Genomic DNA, 19,444 nt, shown 5'->3' with positions numbered 1-19,444 from the left:
ACCACTGCCTATGATAACGATGCCATCGTCCATCGCAACGTTTCACATTAGATATCGTACGATGCCAAATTAGTCAACATCGCCCAACCCTACACCCCTGGTGTAAGACTATTATGTGAATCATATAGTTGTTGTTTTTTTTTTTCCTCCAGGTTAAAAATTTTACTCTGAAAAACCCGACGGGTTCAGTGATTTCTGTGGAGATCCGAATCCTCTCCTCATACCCAGTTCCACTTGAAGCACTCGACATGCTTACCAAATGGTACATACTGTAAACACATGCCCTCATATGCCTTAATACTGTTTGCCCAAAAATTACAAATTTTTTTTAAAAATATTAAATCTGAGAATATTGTATGAAATGACGTTTTTTTTGTTGTTATGAACTTATAATTTGTTAATATTTAAAAAAAAAACAATAACAAAATCTTCATTGTATTGTATCTAATTTAGTATTTTAATTTTAGTTTAATTTTAGTCACTATTGTTTCCTATGCCACATTTTTTATTTGTTTTTAACATGTATGCATTTTATTTCGTTTTATTTCATTTCGTTATTCCCAGAATGTACTAAATGAAACTACAAGATTCTGATCAACAAAGATCTTTATTGAATACAAATGTGAATTGTTGTTTTGATTTGTAAATAGAGGTAATTGTTAAAGCAGTGTGGGTTTTTCGTGTTTATGTTCATATGTCTTGTTTGGATCCTGCACCTACTAAAAGAGTTTGCATGCTTTATTTGACTTTTTATGAAACCTGAAATGACATCATATATATATTTGTTCTAGGTTTAATATTAGCCCCCTGTCTGTGAATATTACTACAACAGAGTTTCTGCTGTCGGCTGCTAACCATAAGGTGAGGTCATGATGATTTAATAGCATCACTACATTTAAGTACTAATCAGGTAGGGCCAGACGGAATCTGCGGACGTTTTTTGCCATTTCTGTGGAGAATTTTGATAAAAATCTGCAGAATTCTGCGGAATTACTTTATCATAACTAAAACCTTAATATGTGAAATAAAAAATTATATCTTTTTAACTTGTATTTAATGTTTAAAATGCAAATCCAATTAGATTAATTTTATTTGGTAACACAAAGCAAGTCTCTCATATAATATATCTACTAAAAGACAGAAAATATTACTGTACAAACTGCATTGTACATAAATCAGATGAACATTATCATATTAGTCAATAATATTACAGTAATTAATTTAAAAACGTAATAAATATAGATTTACACACATTTACTCAAGTAAATAAACAGAATTAATGATGGGCTAAAATCTGCTGAATTTTGTGGAAAATCTGGGGAATTCTGTGCGCGCAGATTCTGTGCGGGCCTACTAATCACTACTATTAAGTATCGATTGTGCTGTAAATGTTTCTTGCAGTCATTTTGGTTACAGTTCGCTCATTTTTACCATCAGGAAAGCAAAAGAGGGAGTGTGCTGAGATTCCTGCTTCAGCCGTGGGAGTCGAGGACAGTGTCTGTGGCGTATCAACCCACAGAACACAAGCCAGTTACCTCACTGCTCCTGATCAGGTATTGCTTTGCTCTAAAAATAGGGGTGTCAAAATTAATTGTTTCTTTGATGCACCGCGATACAGACGCGCACAATATGGTATCGGTTCATTAATAGATTATCATTGGTTATAACGTACTGACATCATTTCTCATATGCACTATGTGAATGCTTTTCGAACGAGGCAAGAACGAGTTATTAAAATGCTCCAACTACCTAAAAAGCAGTTAATTCACTGCATGTGAGTTTGCTGGACAGTCTTTCACTGACACTGAAGTACAGCAGAACCAGGAGACACTATTTCCTGAAACTTCTCTCTCTCTCTCTGTGTCTGCCCTCTCTGTCCCTCCCACAATTTGGACTTTTAAACTCTCCTCTATCAATATTAAAGTGATACTTGTGGATCCTGACATGAGTGTGTCTAGAGTGAGTTTTCTCCACAGCGTCTATTATTAATCAGCTGTGATAGCTGCGCAATGTGAACTTTATTACGCGCAGAAAGACTGTTACCACACATTTTTCAGTGTCCGCGTCACTCATCGGTGAACAGCGCTGACAGTTTTAGAGCTGGTCACAACCCTTTCTGTTGAGCTTGTTAACACAATGACCAATCATAGGGATGCAAGAACACGCTCAACAACACTCAAAAAGCAAGCAGAATAATATTTACATTAGTTTATTTGCTATAAATGCTCATGTTGTCTTCTGTGGTTGTATTTGAGTTTTGTTTAAAACATTTTAAAAAAAGTGTTTTTTTGAGCAGGTAAAATTAAAGGTACAGTTCATATATCTGACTGCTGTATTAAAAGACAACATTGTATTACAAATAATATCCTGTATAAATATATTTAAAGATTTAAATTCAAGAATTCTTGTGTTGTGAAGAAAAATATAATTGTGCATGGAAAGCATAGTCAATGCACCGTGATGCACTGAGATATCAAAGTGAACCGAATCGATGGCATGACCAGTGTAGGTTCACACCCCTGCAAAAAATTCTCAAAACTCTCATATTTGCATGTAATCTTAAAAACGATTTGATCTTATTCCTAAATGACAATAATTCAGCTTTATATATTAAAGTTGCCTTGAAATCAAAATGAAATCATTCAAAGTTTAACCACACCTCTCCCACTGTTAATTTGCTGCAAATAAAAGCTGAGAGGTGCAAAAATAAAATCCCACCCCTATTAAATTTTCCATTTCACTTGGGAATATGTCATCGTACTGAAATAAACAACTTCTGATTTATGTGAACTTTAGTCAAGTTTGCAAGTATAATCACAGTAAACATTGCAATTCATGTTCATGCTGCTGCTGACCTTCAGAAAGCTGTTGCCATATAAAGTTATGAATTAGTGTTTTTATTAACATGGCACCATTAGTTATTTAGTTGTAAACAGTCTTATAATCACAATAGACCTGAAAGAACATTTCATGATTTGGATATAAATCACAGTGACTTCAAATAAAGATTCTATCAATCTCATCGATACACCAGTCCTTGTTAAAAAGTATTGTTTTTTTTAATTCTTAAAATTAAGCATGTTACTGAATCCTTTATGAAAGAGATTTGTGCAAAAATTTTGAATCATTCTGTAATTAAACAAATATTTTCTTATTAGTTATTTATTATTTTTAAATGGAATGCAGCGATTAACTCTAAAAAACGTAATATTTAGTTTAGTTGTCTAATCAGACTAGGAATCACAGGAAAGGTCAATGAAAATGTTTGACTTAAGGTGAATCAATGTTATTTGCAAAAAATGTCTGCTTTGCCTCAAAATGTGATTAATGTTGTTCTGTAAAATGATGCAGGCAAAATCTTATAACTTCAATTAGAATGCATAATCTTGAATTTAATTCACTTTATCAAAATTCAAAGAAGTTTGTTCCTCGTCGCTGTCGCCACTGGCTTGCTTGGTTCTGGACCTGTAGAGCTGCGCACCAATGGATTGCTCTTCAGTGTTTGGACTCTCAGTAGTGATTTTTAAACCACACTGAACTGAGCTAAACTGAACTCAAACACTGAAATCTGAACTACACTGTTTCAATTTACTATGATCTTCTATGTGAAGCTGCTTTGACACGATCCCCATTGTAAAAGCGCTATACAAATTCAGGTTCAGGAGTTTCGAACAAACTCCCTGTGTTGACCCCTAGAATGTTGATAAAGAGCTTTTTTTTTTTGTTTGTTTGTTTGTTTGTTTGTTTGCCTGTGGCTGTGTCTTTCTTTTAGTATTTTTGCTTGTTGTTAGCACACAGTAATGATGTCTGTAATCTGTTCTTCAACAGGAACAACCTGACTGTGTTTGACATGGTTCTGGTAAAAGGATTAGGAGCAAAGGAGATGTTGAGGGTGGGAGGGAAGCTTCCCGGACCTGCAGCCTCATTGCGCTTTAATGTGCCACAGTCCACCCTCATGGAGTGCAGAGATGGTGAGAGACATGTTTCCTGACATCACTGTTCATTAGAGAACAAACATTTCTTCTAGGCATTCTGTAAACATACAGCAATGAAATATCCACAAAGTAGAAAGTGGTTAATTTGTGCTAAAAGAATATAAATAATATTGAAAGAGGAAACAATGTTTTATTCATTAACAGTATTTTTGGAATTCTATTGTTTTCCACAGGCTTACGATCAAGTAAGCCCTTATTTGCCATCCAGAAAAGCTTTAAAGTGGAGAATGCAGGCGAGTTGCCACTGACTGTAGTATCCATGAACATTAATGGATATAAATGTCAGGGTTACGGTTTTGAAGTGCAGCACTGTGGATCCTTCAGAGTGGACTACAACTCCTCCTCAGAAATCACTATTGCGTAAGTCTTAAAAATGCTCTGGTGTGTTTGCATGCTGAGAGTTTAAATAATGTGTATTAGCAGTGGTTCGAGCAGAGTGCAATTCTTGTATTGGTGCTTTGTGTTGAATATGATGGGATTTTGAGATGATATAAAATCAGTTTTACCTTTAACATCAGGTAAAGGATGGTATAACATTGTGTAGCTCAGGGTAGGAAATGAACCGGTGTTTCTGGCAAAAATGTCACCAAAGTGAATACCAAATTGTTTTTTTCAAACAAAATCCCACAAATATGACAGTCAATTTCCTAAAAGCTCACAAATTTAAAACTTTGATTAAAAAATGGTTTTTGAGTTTGAGTTGTGTACGTTGGTTTACATGGAAAAGGTAGGATTTATGGCTTTTACTGCATCCAGCCACAAGGGGGACTACAATGGAAAGGTTTTGACCTTGAGGCATACTTGATTTAGCCCCTGCTAGCACATCTACATAATGTGGTTCTAATGATGAATATATATTTTACAACTTTTATGAAATCACAGTGTCAGTTCAGGGTAGATTCCTCCTTAGATGTAATCAGAATTTAGCTGTTGTGATGTCATGTACAGTTTACTATTATGTTATGTGAAATCTCCTTGCAGATCCGATCACGTGATCTAAAATCGGGCCCAATCATGCAAAATCAAATGACACTGACTTGCACTCAAGAGCAAAAAAACCTGATCGGAACATCCCTAATTTATATTGTTTCGCTTTTTTTTTATATAGATAGTATGCCCTAAATAAGATTGGCTTTATTTGTTCACCATCTTGGCATTCCCAGTCTGTTGGGTTTTTGTCTAACTTTGGTACACAGAAGAATATTATTTAAAGAATCATTGTAACCAACAGTTTTAGTTCCCATTGACTTCCATTTTATTAAATTGTTTTTACATACAGGAAAAAATGTGAACTATTCAAAACTGTTTGTGCACATAAAATATTTTTTTAAACAATGTTACTACCCAAAGCAAACATCCTACAGGTTTAGATGAACTCTGAAAGAAGAAAAACTTTTACTTTATTTTTGTCATTGAAGTGCGAGTTGTTACCTTAGTAGTACATTCTAAACAAAGCTGAAAAGCATAAAAATTAACTCCGTTTCTTGATGTATGCCAGTAATTTTTAACGATCTAATTCAGTGTATACTCTGCCATATATAAACATGCCAAGAATATCATTTTCTTATATGCATGTCTGTATACACACTATATACAGTGCTCAGCATAATTGAGTACATTTTGAAAATGAATATTTTTATCTGTTTCTCAGTGAATATAGGTAATATATTGGTGCGTTTGAACAACCGATTTGTTAAACAGATATATTTATTAAAATAATATTTTAGTCACAGAACATCTTCAGAAATGGAAAGATAATACATTTAAATTCATGCAAAATATTGTAAAAAAAAAATTAAATGACAAATTACAACATATCAACTAAATTGTATAAATTTTTTTTGTTTCTCTTGATTTTTGCTATTTTTGAAACTTATTTAATATTTTTTTTATAACATAAATTTGATTGTACTAGTTTTTGGGCCATTATCATAAGTTATTTTGTTAGATAAGCTCCAGATTTGGGTTCAGTACTGACTAAACTAAGTACATTAGTCTAATGTATATGCACAAATATAATATTGTAAAACATCCTATACAATTTATTAATTTAAAAGAGAGAATTGTGCGGGGTGTACTCTTATGCTGAGCACTGTATAGTTTTTTGTTTTTCTTGTCTTGTTATTTTTGGCCCCATCTCAACCTTTCACTCTTTATCTCTCTAGATTTACTCCAGACTTCACTTCTTCATGGGTTATTAGAGACCTGACTCTGGTGACAGAGCGTGGCTCCTTTTTCCACTTCACCCTCAATGTGACTCTTCCTCACCACATGCTGCCGCTGTGTGCTCAGGTGGTCCCGGGACCCAGCTGGGAGGAGTCTTTCTGGGTCATCACACTGGCCTTTACCTGGTTAGCAGCCCGTATTCACACTGTTACCGCATGAACAGCTATTCCACTCAAGCGACCTGTGCATTTAATTGAAATCCTGCTCTCCCTGCAGTTTCTCTCTGGCTGGTGTGTGTCTGATGGCTTTTCATCAAGCTCAACACATTCTGAGCGAGTTCTCCATGCCAAGTCCACGCAGCAATCACAACTCGGTACCTCGCGAAAATAGCAGTGTTAACCACAGCTCTTCAAATGGTGTCAGGTGAGAATGCATCACTCTTTAGAATTAGGACTGCTGAAGTAATCATAACAATAATAATAATAATAATACAAAACATCCTAATTTTAGACACCAAGGGCCACGCTGTTTAAATAGCAAATGCATTTGCGCTCATATGTGCGCCCATAGGTGTTCTGGTCTAAAAAAGGATGCGTGTTGAGTCGCATAGCTGGCGCGTTGCTATTTTTAGGAACTTAAATAGACTGTTCAATAGACCAGATAAAATCAGGTCTATAGACCAGGGCAGAGCGCGTTAGTTGTGCGCCTTGCTTACACATTGCTTAATATACACAGGGTGTGAAGCAATACGCAAATATCTTTACAAATGAAAAGGATTAATTTTTATTAAAAATTGTAATTGCTGTTCTTATATTATATTATATTATATTATATTATATTATATTATATTATATTATATTATATTATATTATATTATATTATATTATATTATATTATATTATATTATATTATATTATATTATACAGGGGTGGGGGGAGGGGTCATCGTGAGAGTCATCGTCATCAAAGCAGATGACCTGATCATTTGTCCCTTCAGTGTTCAACATTGTGCACAAGGAGGAGCAGTAACTGCTTCATTCCGAACATGTAATTGTGGACCAATCTAGACTATTGTGTATAATGATATTGTGTAGTCCTATAATGTGCTCAGATATACGGAAGCCGCTGATCATGAAATTGTTCTAAATGCCTGCACGGCTGTGCACACTTTTTACGCTCTCACAATTGCATGTCATGACATGTGTGCTCTATGTACATTATAAATAAAACCAGGATGCACATTTATTATTATTCTCTGCAAATAATCTGTTCTTGTGTCTTTTATTTAGACTTAGTCAGGCACCTCAAATTTAATACCTGAAAGTTTCGATGATAGACTTACTAATTTATTTAAAAAAAAAATATTATTAATTTAAACTATTAACTACACTGAAGGAAAGGGGACGTGATAAACTCTTTTTTAGCAATGTATGATTTTTTTTGAGGGTGAAATGTTAAAGTATATTAGGCTATTCAATTCAGTTGGACTTAATATTTTAAGGCTTTTAAACCATTTAATGGCTTAAAGCAGTTCAAATTGTTGACTGACTAGTAGTTTATTTATAGCAAAGAATAAAGAGTCGCTAAATTACAGGAAAATTGATGTTCCATGAACACAAGAGTACTAAACTGAGTTAGTAGTGCCATCTTGTGGCCATCAATGTGTGGATCTGTGCTGACATTGAAGTACAAAGTACTGTATAAACCTGTTAAATATTACTTGGGTCACTATTAAACTGCTAAACATTTAAACTGATGAAACAAAAAATTTACACTATTATTGTGTGGCCAATATCAAATATTTATTTAAAGAATATTATTTATTATTATTTTTAGAAGTATTGTTTCTATCATTTAAAAACACATATACACATACACACAGTTGAAGTCAGAAGTATTAGCCCCCCCTGTTTATTTTTTATTTTTCCACCCAATTTCTGTTTAATGGAGAGAAGATTTTATTTTTTTTTTTCAACACACTCCTAAACATTATAGTTTTAATAACTCCTTTCTAATAACTGATTTATTTTATCTTTGCCATGATGAAACCAGGATGCACATTTATTATTATTCTCTGCAAATAATCTGTTCTTGTGTCATTTATTTAGACTTACAGTCAGGCACCTCAAATTTAATACCTGAAAGTTTCGATGATAGACTATTACTACATTTGTTCTACAATATTATTACATAATATTTGACTAGATAGTTTTCAGGACACTTCTATACAGCTTAAAGTGACATTTAAAGGCTAAATAGGTTAATTAGGTTAACTATGCAGGTTAGAGTAATTAGCCAAGTTATTGTATAACAATCGTTTGTTCTGAAGACAGTCAGAAAAAGAATTGGCTTAAAGAGGCTAATAATTTTGACCTTAAAATGGTTCGTAGTAAATGTAAAACTGCTTTTATTCTAGCAAAAATAAAACAAACTCATCTTCCTTTTTTTGATTTCGGCTGATCACATGCCTGGTTATATTATATTATATTATATTATATTTACACCACTAGTTTGTTTAATAAATCTGTTATTTAATACAAAGGTGTCAAATTCATTAATTAGATAATCCGTCATAAAAACCAATATTATTACTGTACTGATAAATATGTTAGTATGCAAGATGTTAGATAGTTGTTTTGTATATTTTATTTCTATGATTATTGTTAAACCATGAATTCTAGGATACTTGTTTTCTTCAGTTTGCAAGGTTTTAATTGGATCCCTTTTTTTATGAAAGTTTTTTTTTGTAATTTATTTTTCAGTCGAGGAAAAGGCAGTTGTAAGAACTACACTGACACAAGCCATCCGTCTGATAAAGGCAAAGGCAGAGGATCTCCAGCTGTAGCCAATGGATCAGTTCGGTTGCAGCCTTCATCCAGGAAGAGCTCTGGAGGTTCTTCTCAGCCTCCAAAGAAGCAGACTAAGGTTTCATTACTCTACAGCAGATACAAAAACAGCCCTGCGACTGTGGCTGCTACTGTTTCTGCTACCACTGACTTCTGTTGCTCTCCTACCAATGAAGATAAAGATCACACTTTTGAATTGGACCCAGAAATTTGTAATAACAACAACAACAATAATGATATATTAGACGAAGCCCTTCTCCATGTCGAGAAGAAAGAGCACTTTAGAGAATCCAAGGAAGAGAAGGTCTTGCCAGCTGTTATGTTTCCCATGGAAACACTTCCTGGATTACCTGAAAACATCACAGCAAACCGAGTCCCTCAGCCTGCAGGCGACGTGATGGAAAATGAGGAATGTAAAAGAAAAACCAGCGCAGATAAAAGGGATCATCTAGATGAAGAGGTAAGATCCATCATAAAGACAGACAGCATTTTATTTAAAGGTGCTGTGTGTATGTTTTGGACTTTGCTAAAGCTTAAAAATACTGATTCTTTTTGAAAAAATATAAAAATAAAGATTTGTTTGCAGATTCTTAAATACCTGCAAGCATATTACGTGAACATAATTGTTTATCTGAAAAACAATGCTAAAGTCAGTTATTCTCTGTTTGAAAATGTATGTTCCACATCGGAATGTGTCTCCTGGTTTTGGTTTTGTGTAACTCTGCCCACTGCCAGTTTACCAAATTATATTTTGGCACCTTTGGTTGCCTTGCTGGAAAACACAGCTTAAAATATGACCTCCGCAGCATAGTAGCAGCCTACAAAATGAGATACAGATTCAAGGTCTTTGCACACTGCAGTCTGAAATTATCCTATGCATTTTTTTCGTATTCATATGTGAACAATTCGTCACAAAAACAAACCTTGCACACTGAAATCGATGCATATTAATTAATCCATTATGAAAAAATGCTCCAGAGTCAGTGCAAGCAATGATACTTTGTTCTCTTATGCAAAGTAGAAAAAGAAAGAATAATAGGCTACATATTGTGTTCATCCAATGCTCTATAGAGAGAAAGAAGAGTTCAGTTCATTATCAAAGAGCTGTGCTGGATTATCCTGAAAAGTTTATTTCAGGAAATCCATGGCTTTTTGATACATTGCTTGTGATATGTCACACATTCACGTAAACAAAAAATCCTTAACAGAGACTGGCAGTACCTATAGACGTCATAATAACGGAAAGCGGACCATGCTTTCTATTATAATGTCTATGGGCAGTACGTCAAATGTTTGGACACACACACACCAAACAACAGCAGGGAGAGGTGGCTCTGAACTGTCAAAACATATCTCAGAGTGTTTTTTCTGATGCAAAAAGCGGCAAAAATCAAACCCAATTTGATTTTATTTTATTTATTTATTTTTATTTTTATGACGGACAAAAGTTTCAGAGGCAGTGTTTCAAAAGGACTGACACAACGTGGGGTCGAGTTTAATTTTTAACATGCGAAAATTACAGAGGAAAAATTCGCATTCAGTGTGCAATAACCCCCTCACAGTTATAAAAATCCACATAAGGTGGTTTTTAATTAGCAAATAAAATAAATATTACAAAGGTAAACATTAGCTGAGCAGCTTGTAGCGTTGTAAGGCTCAGTCGTCAGGCACATTCGCCAATCTGTCAACCTGCATTTTTTAAAGAGAAAAAAAAAACTCCAATATTTTGAATTTGGACTACAATATCTTGTTCAACCAGTAGTCAATCCTACACACTGCACCTGTAACACTACTATCTGCTTATGTTTTATCAAAGAGTTTTTACATCACTTAGACAATTGAATTGTTTGTGTCTCAGAAAACAGAAAGAGGCTGCAGTCAAAAGAAAAGAACAGAGAAAGATGCAGAACTTGGGGTTTCTGCTTCTAACAACAAAATAAAGAAAAACGCGGGCAGGAGTCGCAAGAAGGCACCAGAGCTCATCCCTGGGTGAGTATCTGTCATGAAGCCATAAAAATGTTTTGAATAATTTAGTTTTTTCCCTAGAAAAAAATGTGCATAACAGATCTTCAATAAAACATGCAAGCCTCCTAATTATGAACTTTTACTAAAATTGCCTCATTTACATTTCCCTGCTCATAAAAATGGCTTAGATATAACTTATTTTCTAGTACACACATTTCCTGAAACAAAATCTGATTTCTGATGGAATGATTACAAATGTTCTATCATTTTATAAAAAATGTTCTTAATATTAATGCTTTAATAATAAAAACCTTTAAAAACTGCATGATGCATTTACTATTTATATTTAAATTTATTTGTTTGATCTAAAACATCAAAGTGTGACATATGCAAAAAAGAAATTAGTAAAGGGGTAAACACTTTTTCACACTATTGTATTTATACACACACATTTTATTAAATGGTTTATGGATTGTTGCATCTGTATCTGAAAAAGCATGCAGTATGGAAATAAACTACAACAGCCGTTTTATTTTTAATTTGTTTTGTTTGTATTCCAACAGGCTTCCTGAAAACAGTGTTGTCATGGTGACAGAGAGTGAGAGAGAACCTCCACGTGCTGCTGCTAGAACACGAAATGCCAAACCGGAACTTCCTAAAACAGGAGCAAACACAGATAGTCCTCTCAAACACAGCGGTGAGGACATACAAAATTAACAGCATTAATTTTCACAGTGGAGCATCACTTTCCGAAGCATGTTGCTTAGGAAACATTTTTTACTATTAACATTTCTTATCTATTTGATATAGAAATCTTGATATAATTATAGTTATTTTTTGTCACTTTATTTCATGTTAAGTCAAAGTAATATTTAATTATAATAATTTATTTTTTAAAAGTTACCCCATGCTTTTGAGTAGCATCCAAGCGGCAACCTCCCGCTCTCTCTCTGGAAGCCAATACGGATGTAACTGAAACTGCAATTCATCAAAATTCCGCTAGTCCTGGCTCCATAATAGAGCAAGTGGCAATTGAGCCCACTGTTAGAATGGCCAACTTTACAACAGAAAAGGTGTTTACAGCCTGGTACAAAGAACGATTTTGGTTCATATAGCTATTATTACCCTCCATGACTGTGAGGGGGGTGAATTTTTTTATAACTCATTCATTTCCTTTATTTTAGGTTATATTATGTTTGCATAATTTAGGGCGTGGCCACTTGAGTGACAGCTAGGTCTCGCTGGTTGCCGTCACTTCACCTCAGCTGAATCCGGCAGATTAGCCACTGATCTCGGCATATTCATCGTATTTTTGTGTTGTTTTATGTGGCTTTACACAGTCAGCTGCCTTTTGGACTTATTTCTTACAATTATCAGATGATATGGGATGCTGTGTGCACTTAATTGTGCTCACAAACCATTCACGTGGCCTCGTTTCCCATGTGAGTAAAGTTGTATACTTGTATACCATCTCTATAAATGTGTGTGTTTTATTTAAGATCATTTATATTTTTCATTAGACCCGTAAAGCACTCCAGAATGTGACAGATTGATTAGCTGTAGGCTCTAGAACAGTCATCTGAAGCGTTATCATACAGTGTTGTGCCTGGAGTTCATCAATAGTCTTGCATTTACTAACACAGACTATGTTTGAAGTGTTTGGAAGTAATTCACGTTTTCCTCCTGTAGAAAAACGTCATAAGAACAATGTTTAGTGGCTCAATGTATTACAGCAGTGTTTTTAAAAGTCTAAACACTTTATTGATATAATGTACAGCCAAGCACATGTGGTCAGAACACAAACGAGTCGCAGGTAATAAAGTATCAAGCGTTTCTCCCAAAGTAAAGTCTGTCTGCCAGGTCTAAGCAAAGTGCCAGCAGGCGTCTGTAGCTCCGCCCACTCTCCGCCTCTTTGCCCTTTTTTGGTATCTCGCCGTGGGTGCGATGACGCGCGAACAAAATGGCGACGGTTGGCCGCGCCTACTTGTAGCTTCTTTTGCAGTGTTCAGAAACCTATGGGTGACGTCACGGATGCTCCGTCCATATATTTTACAGTCTATGGTAGCATCACAGATTTTTTCAGTATTGATCTTTTATTGTGACACTAATGACGAGTAGTAATGCCTGCTGAAACTTCCATAAATAAATCTAAAATATACGAAAAGTCAAAAAGGGGTATTTTCATTTGTAATGTTTCACAACGTTATTATTTTTTAATAAATGTATATATTTTTATTGGTGTTTAACAAGACCGTACATAGTATACAACACAACATAGGAAAACTTACAGACTGTCTTAATTTTCTTGTTTTCCCACTATCCCCTCAAAATAAAATTAAAAACAAACATATCCTCTAAGAGAAAAATAAATGTAAAAAAATTAAACAAAGAATTAAAAATGAAAAAAAGAAGTGAAATGGAAAAAAATAATCTGTTAAAAAAAAAAATAATAATATTAGAGCAAGTTTAAGATAAAGTAAAAAAGGGAAAGAAAAAAATGCAAAATTCACGTTAAAGAGTCAATGTTTCCTCTTTCCAGTAATTTACTGTGAATTAGAGCTGATGTTAACTGAACTGGGTAAGCCTTTGATGTAGTCTAAAACAGGGTTCCAGGTCTAAGCATCTTAACTTCTCAAGTTTTGTGCAGCTGAAGATTTCTCAGATCCACATGTCATGTGATGGAGGACAGTCAACAGTCAAGTTAAATCTTTCTCTGAAATACCAAAAAGGGCTGTCAAGGGTTTACAATTGTAAAGGGTCTAGATTTATGTTAATAGCTTCATTAAGTTTAACAAAAACACTGGACCATAAATGACAGGCATCACTTTTATTAGGAAAAGATTTAGCTAATTTGGCATTGGTTAAATGAGCTCTGTGGATCACCTTACATTGCATTAGGCCATGACTGGCACATACTGTAGAGAAGAGGAGTGGACCATCTTTAAAATATCATCTTTTATCCCATTGTTCTTCTGCAATACCAACACCAATGTTATTTTCCCAAGACTCTTTGAGAGAAACCATAGGATTTACGTTTAGTGTACTTATTTAATTATAAATAGCCAATATTAGATGTTTCTGGTCCAAATGGTGTTCAGGAGGGTGGTTAGGGATGTGGGGAAACAATTTCTTAGTGTCTGACCTGAAAAAAAACTATTTTTAGTATTTTCATCTACTAAACACCATTTGTAAACAGAAGATGCTTCTTCCAAAACCATTTTTTCAAAATTGTATAAATGTATATTTAGCTGAATTGCTCACTTACTGTATTTTCCCTTTGTGAATATATTTAATTTGAATGTTGACTTAATTGTTAACTAATGTTTGAGTTAACTGCCCTGGGCCTTTTTTAATATTTGTTTTTGCACACATTCAGGCACGTGTTTGGGCAGACCTAGGCGTAAGTGTCCAGAGCGGCGTCTGCAGTGGGAATCTGGCTCTGACTCCAGCAGTTCATCAGGCAGTGTGCGAGCCAGCCGAGGGTCCTGGGGCAGCTGGAGCAGTGCTAGCAGCATAGAGGGAGAAAGAGACCCAAACAGACACCCCTGCAGGAGTAAGACATCCATAAGCATGCTTAAAACACACATTTGTTGTTGTTTTTATTTTTCTTTCTCTTAATGATTGAATTTTGACATGGTTGTACTTAAATACAGTTCTAAAAAGAAGGGAAAACTTTATCCATTGAAATTTCAAGCACTATATTTCTCTATATTAAATTAGTATCAATAACAATTTAATCAACGATGTTTGTTGTGTTTTTTTTAGGAGACAACTTCCAGTACAATCCATATCTAAAAGAGCAGGAATGTTACCCGAACATGAACTACACCTGCAAAAATCCAAGGTAAAATCACCACTTTATTTCTGTTTTATATTATGAAGAGAGAGAGAGAGAGAGAGAGAGAGAGAGAGAGAGAGAGAGAGAGAGAAAATATTGATAGATAGAGAGAGAGTTAAAGTCAAAATTATTAGCCCCCTGTCCCCTATATATATAATTTTATTTATTTATTTATTTTTTATTTTTTGCAGTCCACTTAGAATCATTGTTTTCTTTATTGGCATTGATTGTTTTGAAATTCAAATGGCATTAACATGCCTGTGTTTTAATTTCTGTAATAAATATGGCTGTCAAGCCAGGATCTTGATGGTTTATTGTGGGTATGTTGTTTACATGAAGAAATCTGTGTTACAAGTTAAACAAAAATTCTAATAAACAATTTTACATTACGTTTACATTAATTTTACATTTGAATAGCTAAAATTACAAGTTTCAGTCTTTTAAAAGGGATTAATCAAAAAAAGTGATTATTTAGTTAATTTTTTTATCTATTTTTAATTTTTTTTAATAATTTTATTCTGTACATATTTTTTCCTTTTTATTTATGGTTGTGAATTGCATAATGGGATGTTGATCTGCTTTGACAAACAAATTCATTGCAGTTTTACAAAGTGACTTTTATTGACATTTTAGTAGTTTGAGACAAGATTTTGTTTAAGAAATAATATAGACAGAACTTTTGTAAAATGACAGAAAATGTACTCTCAGCTTATTACCAGGATTTTGTAGCATAATATACCAGGGGCTCCCAAACTTTTCAGCCCGTGAAGTAATGCCAGTGACTCATGACTCCCAAATTCCTCAGAGGTGGTTATAAATATCTAAACGTTGAGCACACAACAGTAGGCTTATATAAACATGAGCATATTGACAACACAAAGTCCAACAGTCTAACAGCCATATAATTTTTATGGTCATTTATTAATTTGTTTAATTTAATATTAACCTCAGCTAAAGATACTGGTGGGCACATTTTTTTCAGCACAAGACTATTCTTGGTTTAATTTTGGAGACTGACACTCAGAGATCATTCTCAATATTCAGTTGTGGTCTGTATTTATTTTTAATGTATTTGATTGCCATAAAGGTGTCAGAAAGTTTAACCTGGTGTTATCTGTCAATCTGCAGCTGACGCTAATGCGGTGTTGTTGGTCTAATGTAGACACACCAATCCTATGAAAAAAATAATAATTTAAAGGCTGATCACTTTTCATTTGCATGTTGTTGTTTTTTAGTATTAAAATCAAATTTTCTGTGGGTTATGGTTAAAAAAAGGGTAATCCTAATAGTTTATTATAAATTATTAGACTTTTGGAATCACCATGCGACACCCACTTTAAGAACCACTGTAATATACAACACCAACCCAGACAATCTATCACTTCAAACTATAAAAAATGTTCAGAAAAGTCACAATTTTAAGGTTAAAAGTTGGAAGAAAGATCAAGATCCCATAATGCATAAATATCAAAAGCCTAAATAAGTGAAAAAAACCATGAATCTCAAAATACAGAAAACTGTCACTTTACAGATATAATCTAAAATAGAAAACTGAAATTGATTGATTGATCTATACATGAATTTATCCACAGCATGAACAATCTTTATGACAGAGAACCATACCAAAGCTCAGAAATGGGTCCTGTCCCAGCACTTCCTCACACCTTCGCTGATGTAGCTGCAGGTGTGGACAAAAACATTGGTAAGGACATTTTAAAGCATTATTATTACAGACGGCATCATCATGTCATAGAGTATGATGTTACCCACAGTGGGTTGGATGTGCGTTATCACACCTATTATAAGGTTGCTTCCCACATACTATTAAGCTATAAATTAGAGAACAACCTGCAAATAACCTTTAAGGTTGCTTAGTTCTGTTTAAAATTAGCCAAACAGATGGAAAACAGCCATTTTAAGCATATTTCATGGGTTATGTATGATTTGAAGCAAAAATGTAGTGCAAGTGGAGTAAATATATCTGTTCTAAATACTACCTTAACTATAAGTAGCTTTTCTAAAAGTACTCCGGAGTAGTGAGTGAGCATTATGCTGTAAAAAAAAAAAAGGATTCCACCGAATACCCTGTAAATGAAAACTGTAGCTTACACCATAGCTTATGCCATCCAGTTTAAATTGGTGACCATATTAGGGCATCCCCTATGTGTTGAGGAAAATAAATCTTGTTTTTCATACTTTTGACAATATTTAAAACTAGACATACAATTCCAAAATTGGCATTATCGCATTATTTAAACTATGGTTTAAATATTATGGGTTATAGGGTGACAGTCAATGTGGTTTGATATATTACTCTTCCTATTTAACAAAAAACTGTGGTAAAATATGTATTCAGAAGTTTTAGACCTTTCCAGCAATATACTGTATACAGGGTGTCTGGGGGTCTTAAAGTATTTAAAATTGATAATTCATTTCAGAGAAATTTAAGGCTCTTAAAAAGTCTTAAAAGCAGATTTAGATAGGCTTAAATTTTGGATTATACAATGTCTAGTTGTATGATAAAGTTTGCCTTTAATCTGCCAATTCTGAGATGCTGTGCAGTTTATGAAATCAATAAAATCCTGCTAGATTTAGCATCATGTTGCTTTGTTTACTCTAGTAATTAGGGAAACACCATTATTCTTGCCCCTCGGGCAGTATGCTCAAGCATTCTGTTTGAATGGGAAACATCAAATTCTCCAAAAGCTTATGATTAAATTTCTTATTAAGAATCACCAATAAATTTAAACAACAACTGTCTCTAGTTTAGTTTCTAAAGATTTAAATCACGCAACTCTCTTCTAGTCTGAGCCATCATGCAATCATTAGTCATCATCATTAGAATCATCAGTCTAATAGCGATCCATGATTGGCTCCTGTACTAGAAGGGTGGGGCTTCATTCACCATATTGACGTTACACTTTTCCCAAATTAAAACTGACTGTATGATGCAAGGGATGTGTACTTCACTTTTTGTCTGTATGTGCCACCTGCTGGATTAGCATTTTAATTCATTATACGAATATTTAATTCAAAAATTTAATTCATTATATGAATAACAATCATACAAATTATTGTTTCTTACAATCAGAATTGAGTAAATATAATGTAAGTTAAAATGTCACTGTTACCCCTTGAAACCTAAAGTGGCAATGAGGTCTTAAAATGTGTGGAAAGAGTCTTAAAAGAAGTCTTAAAAGGGATTGAATTTCACTCTTTGATTTCTGTACATACCCTGATATAATTTGTCATGATTAGATTAGTATTTAATTGCAAAAAAAGTGTAGTAAATGTAAAAGTGTCCCAGTGTAAAAGTGTCCCGGTGGTTGGACGGTCACTCAAGAGTCCCTCAAACTAGTCACAAAAGTAACAGCAAGCAGATTTATAACTTGGCCTCTAAAAAAAACTTAATATCAATTTCTACTTAATATCAATCATTTAAAAATATATTATGATTTCCTTAAAAATATGAAGCTATACATCAGTTTTTTTGATCAATGGTAATAAAATTGTATTTTATTAAAATAAAATAATCATAATAAAATTATTTCTAAAGGAACATATGACAATAAAGAGGAGTAAACTTCAGTGTTTCAGTGAGAAAATTCAGTGTTTTCATCACAGCAATAAATAGTATCTCAAATTCTCATATTGAAAATTAGGAATAGGAAATAGAAATAGGAAGCAGTTCCTGTAATAGTATTTCTCAGTATTTTTATTTTTTTTTTACTGTATTTTCAGCCAGTAAATTCAATCTTAAATATGTATGTATTTATATGACTGATTTAATGTGCAATTTGCTTTCCACAGATGTAATTGGCTCCAACATGATGGAAGAGACGTGGTCAGTCAACTCAGTTCCTCTGACCAATGAATTCAGGTACAACATGAGTGAATCTCTCCCATTTGTCCCTCAGAATCCCTCATCCAGATATGATGGGTACGTCTCAAGCATCTTTTTACTTATCTAGCTTTTTTTTTCACATAGTTGATGTCCATCCACTATCAGATTCCAATGATTGTGTTATTATTGTGCAGCTTCCCTTGGAACAACATGAGCCGTCAGTGTAGCAGTCAGTATCCCTACAGTGACCGCAGCAACTACATGCCAACAGGTCAGGAGTTTGCTGAAAGCAGTGCAAGTTTGCACTCTTTGTAGTTATTGAAGAATTACTGATTTTGATTTGTTTTGTCCACGAAGGTAACGGCAATTACCAAAATGCATTCTCATGCCCTGAAAGCCAAACCATAAGCCACAGCCATCAGCCGGTGTGGGGAGAGAATGGAGCCCATGACATCAACTCTACATGGGACACTGGTAGCTGTGTGGGCAGCAAGGTGAGATTAAATAACTCAATTTAAATAACATTTAACATTTATATTAACATTTACATTAACAAATAACATTTATAATGCAATTATTATAATTGCCACAATTTAGCAAATTCTGCAATATCTTGAAAATTAAGAATATCTGAAGCAAAACACTAGGTAAAAATGTAACTCATGGATTTTTTCAGTCCTAAGTTTGTTTTATTATATAATTGTATGTTTTTTTTTTTTACTGGGATCATACATCACTTGGAGACTAAATAAATTTGCTTTCTGTTTATGTATACTTCGTTTAAATAGGAC

At 33.9% G+C, this 19,444-nt stretch overlaps 1 protein-coding gene across 1 annotated transcript in view; it reads left to right on the top strand.

The window, feature by feature from the left end:
- tmem131l (transmembrane 131 like) overlaps nucleotides 1-19,444 on the top strand; it is a gene marked incomplete at its 5' end in the record, with an annotated part of 42,241 nt that overhangs the window by 19,991 nt on the left and 2,806 nt on the right. The window contains 16 exons of the mRNA XM_056453415.1: nucleotides 153-262; nucleotides 792-861; nucleotides 1,438-1,553; nucleotides 3,829-3,971; nucleotides 4,169-4,355; nucleotides 6,161-6,346; nucleotides 6,438-6,584; nucleotides 8,923-9,466; nucleotides 10,865-10,995; nucleotides 11,535-11,668; nucleotides 14,348-14,524; nucleotides 14,737-14,815; nucleotides 16,402-16,511; nucleotides 18,620-18,749; nucleotides 18,848-18,924; nucleotides 19,011-19,147. Of these exons, the coding sequence (XP_056309390.1) occupies nucleotides 153-262; nucleotides 792-861; nucleotides 1,438-1,553; nucleotides 3,829-3,971; nucleotides 4,169-4,355; nucleotides 6,161-6,346; nucleotides 6,438-6,584; nucleotides 8,923-9,466; nucleotides 10,865-10,995; nucleotides 11,535-11,668; nucleotides 14,348-14,524; nucleotides 14,737-14,815; nucleotides 16,402-16,511; nucleotides 18,620-18,749; nucleotides 18,848-18,924; nucleotides 19,011-19,147 (2,478 nt within the window). The remainder of the gene's footprint in view (nucleotides 1-152; nucleotides 263-791; nucleotides 862-1,437; nucleotides 1,554-3,828; nucleotides 3,972-4,168; nucleotides 4,356-6,160; nucleotides 6,347-6,437; nucleotides 6,585-8,922; nucleotides 9,467-10,864; nucleotides 10,996-11,534; nucleotides 11,669-14,347; nucleotides 14,525-14,736; nucleotides 14,816-16,401; nucleotides 16,512-18,619; nucleotides 18,750-18,847; nucleotides 18,925-19,010; nucleotides 19,148-19,444) is intronic.

Source organism: Danio aesculapii, chromosome 1, assembly GCF_903798145.1.
Source record: "Danio aesculapii chromosome 1, fDanAes4.1, whole genome shotgun sequence".
NCBI lineage: Eukaryota > Metazoa > Chordata > Actinopteri > Cypriniformes > Danionidae > Danio > Danio aesculapii.
The sequence above is the reverse complement of the archived record's forward strand: the minus strand, read 5'-3'. Positions and strand labels throughout refer to the sequence as shown.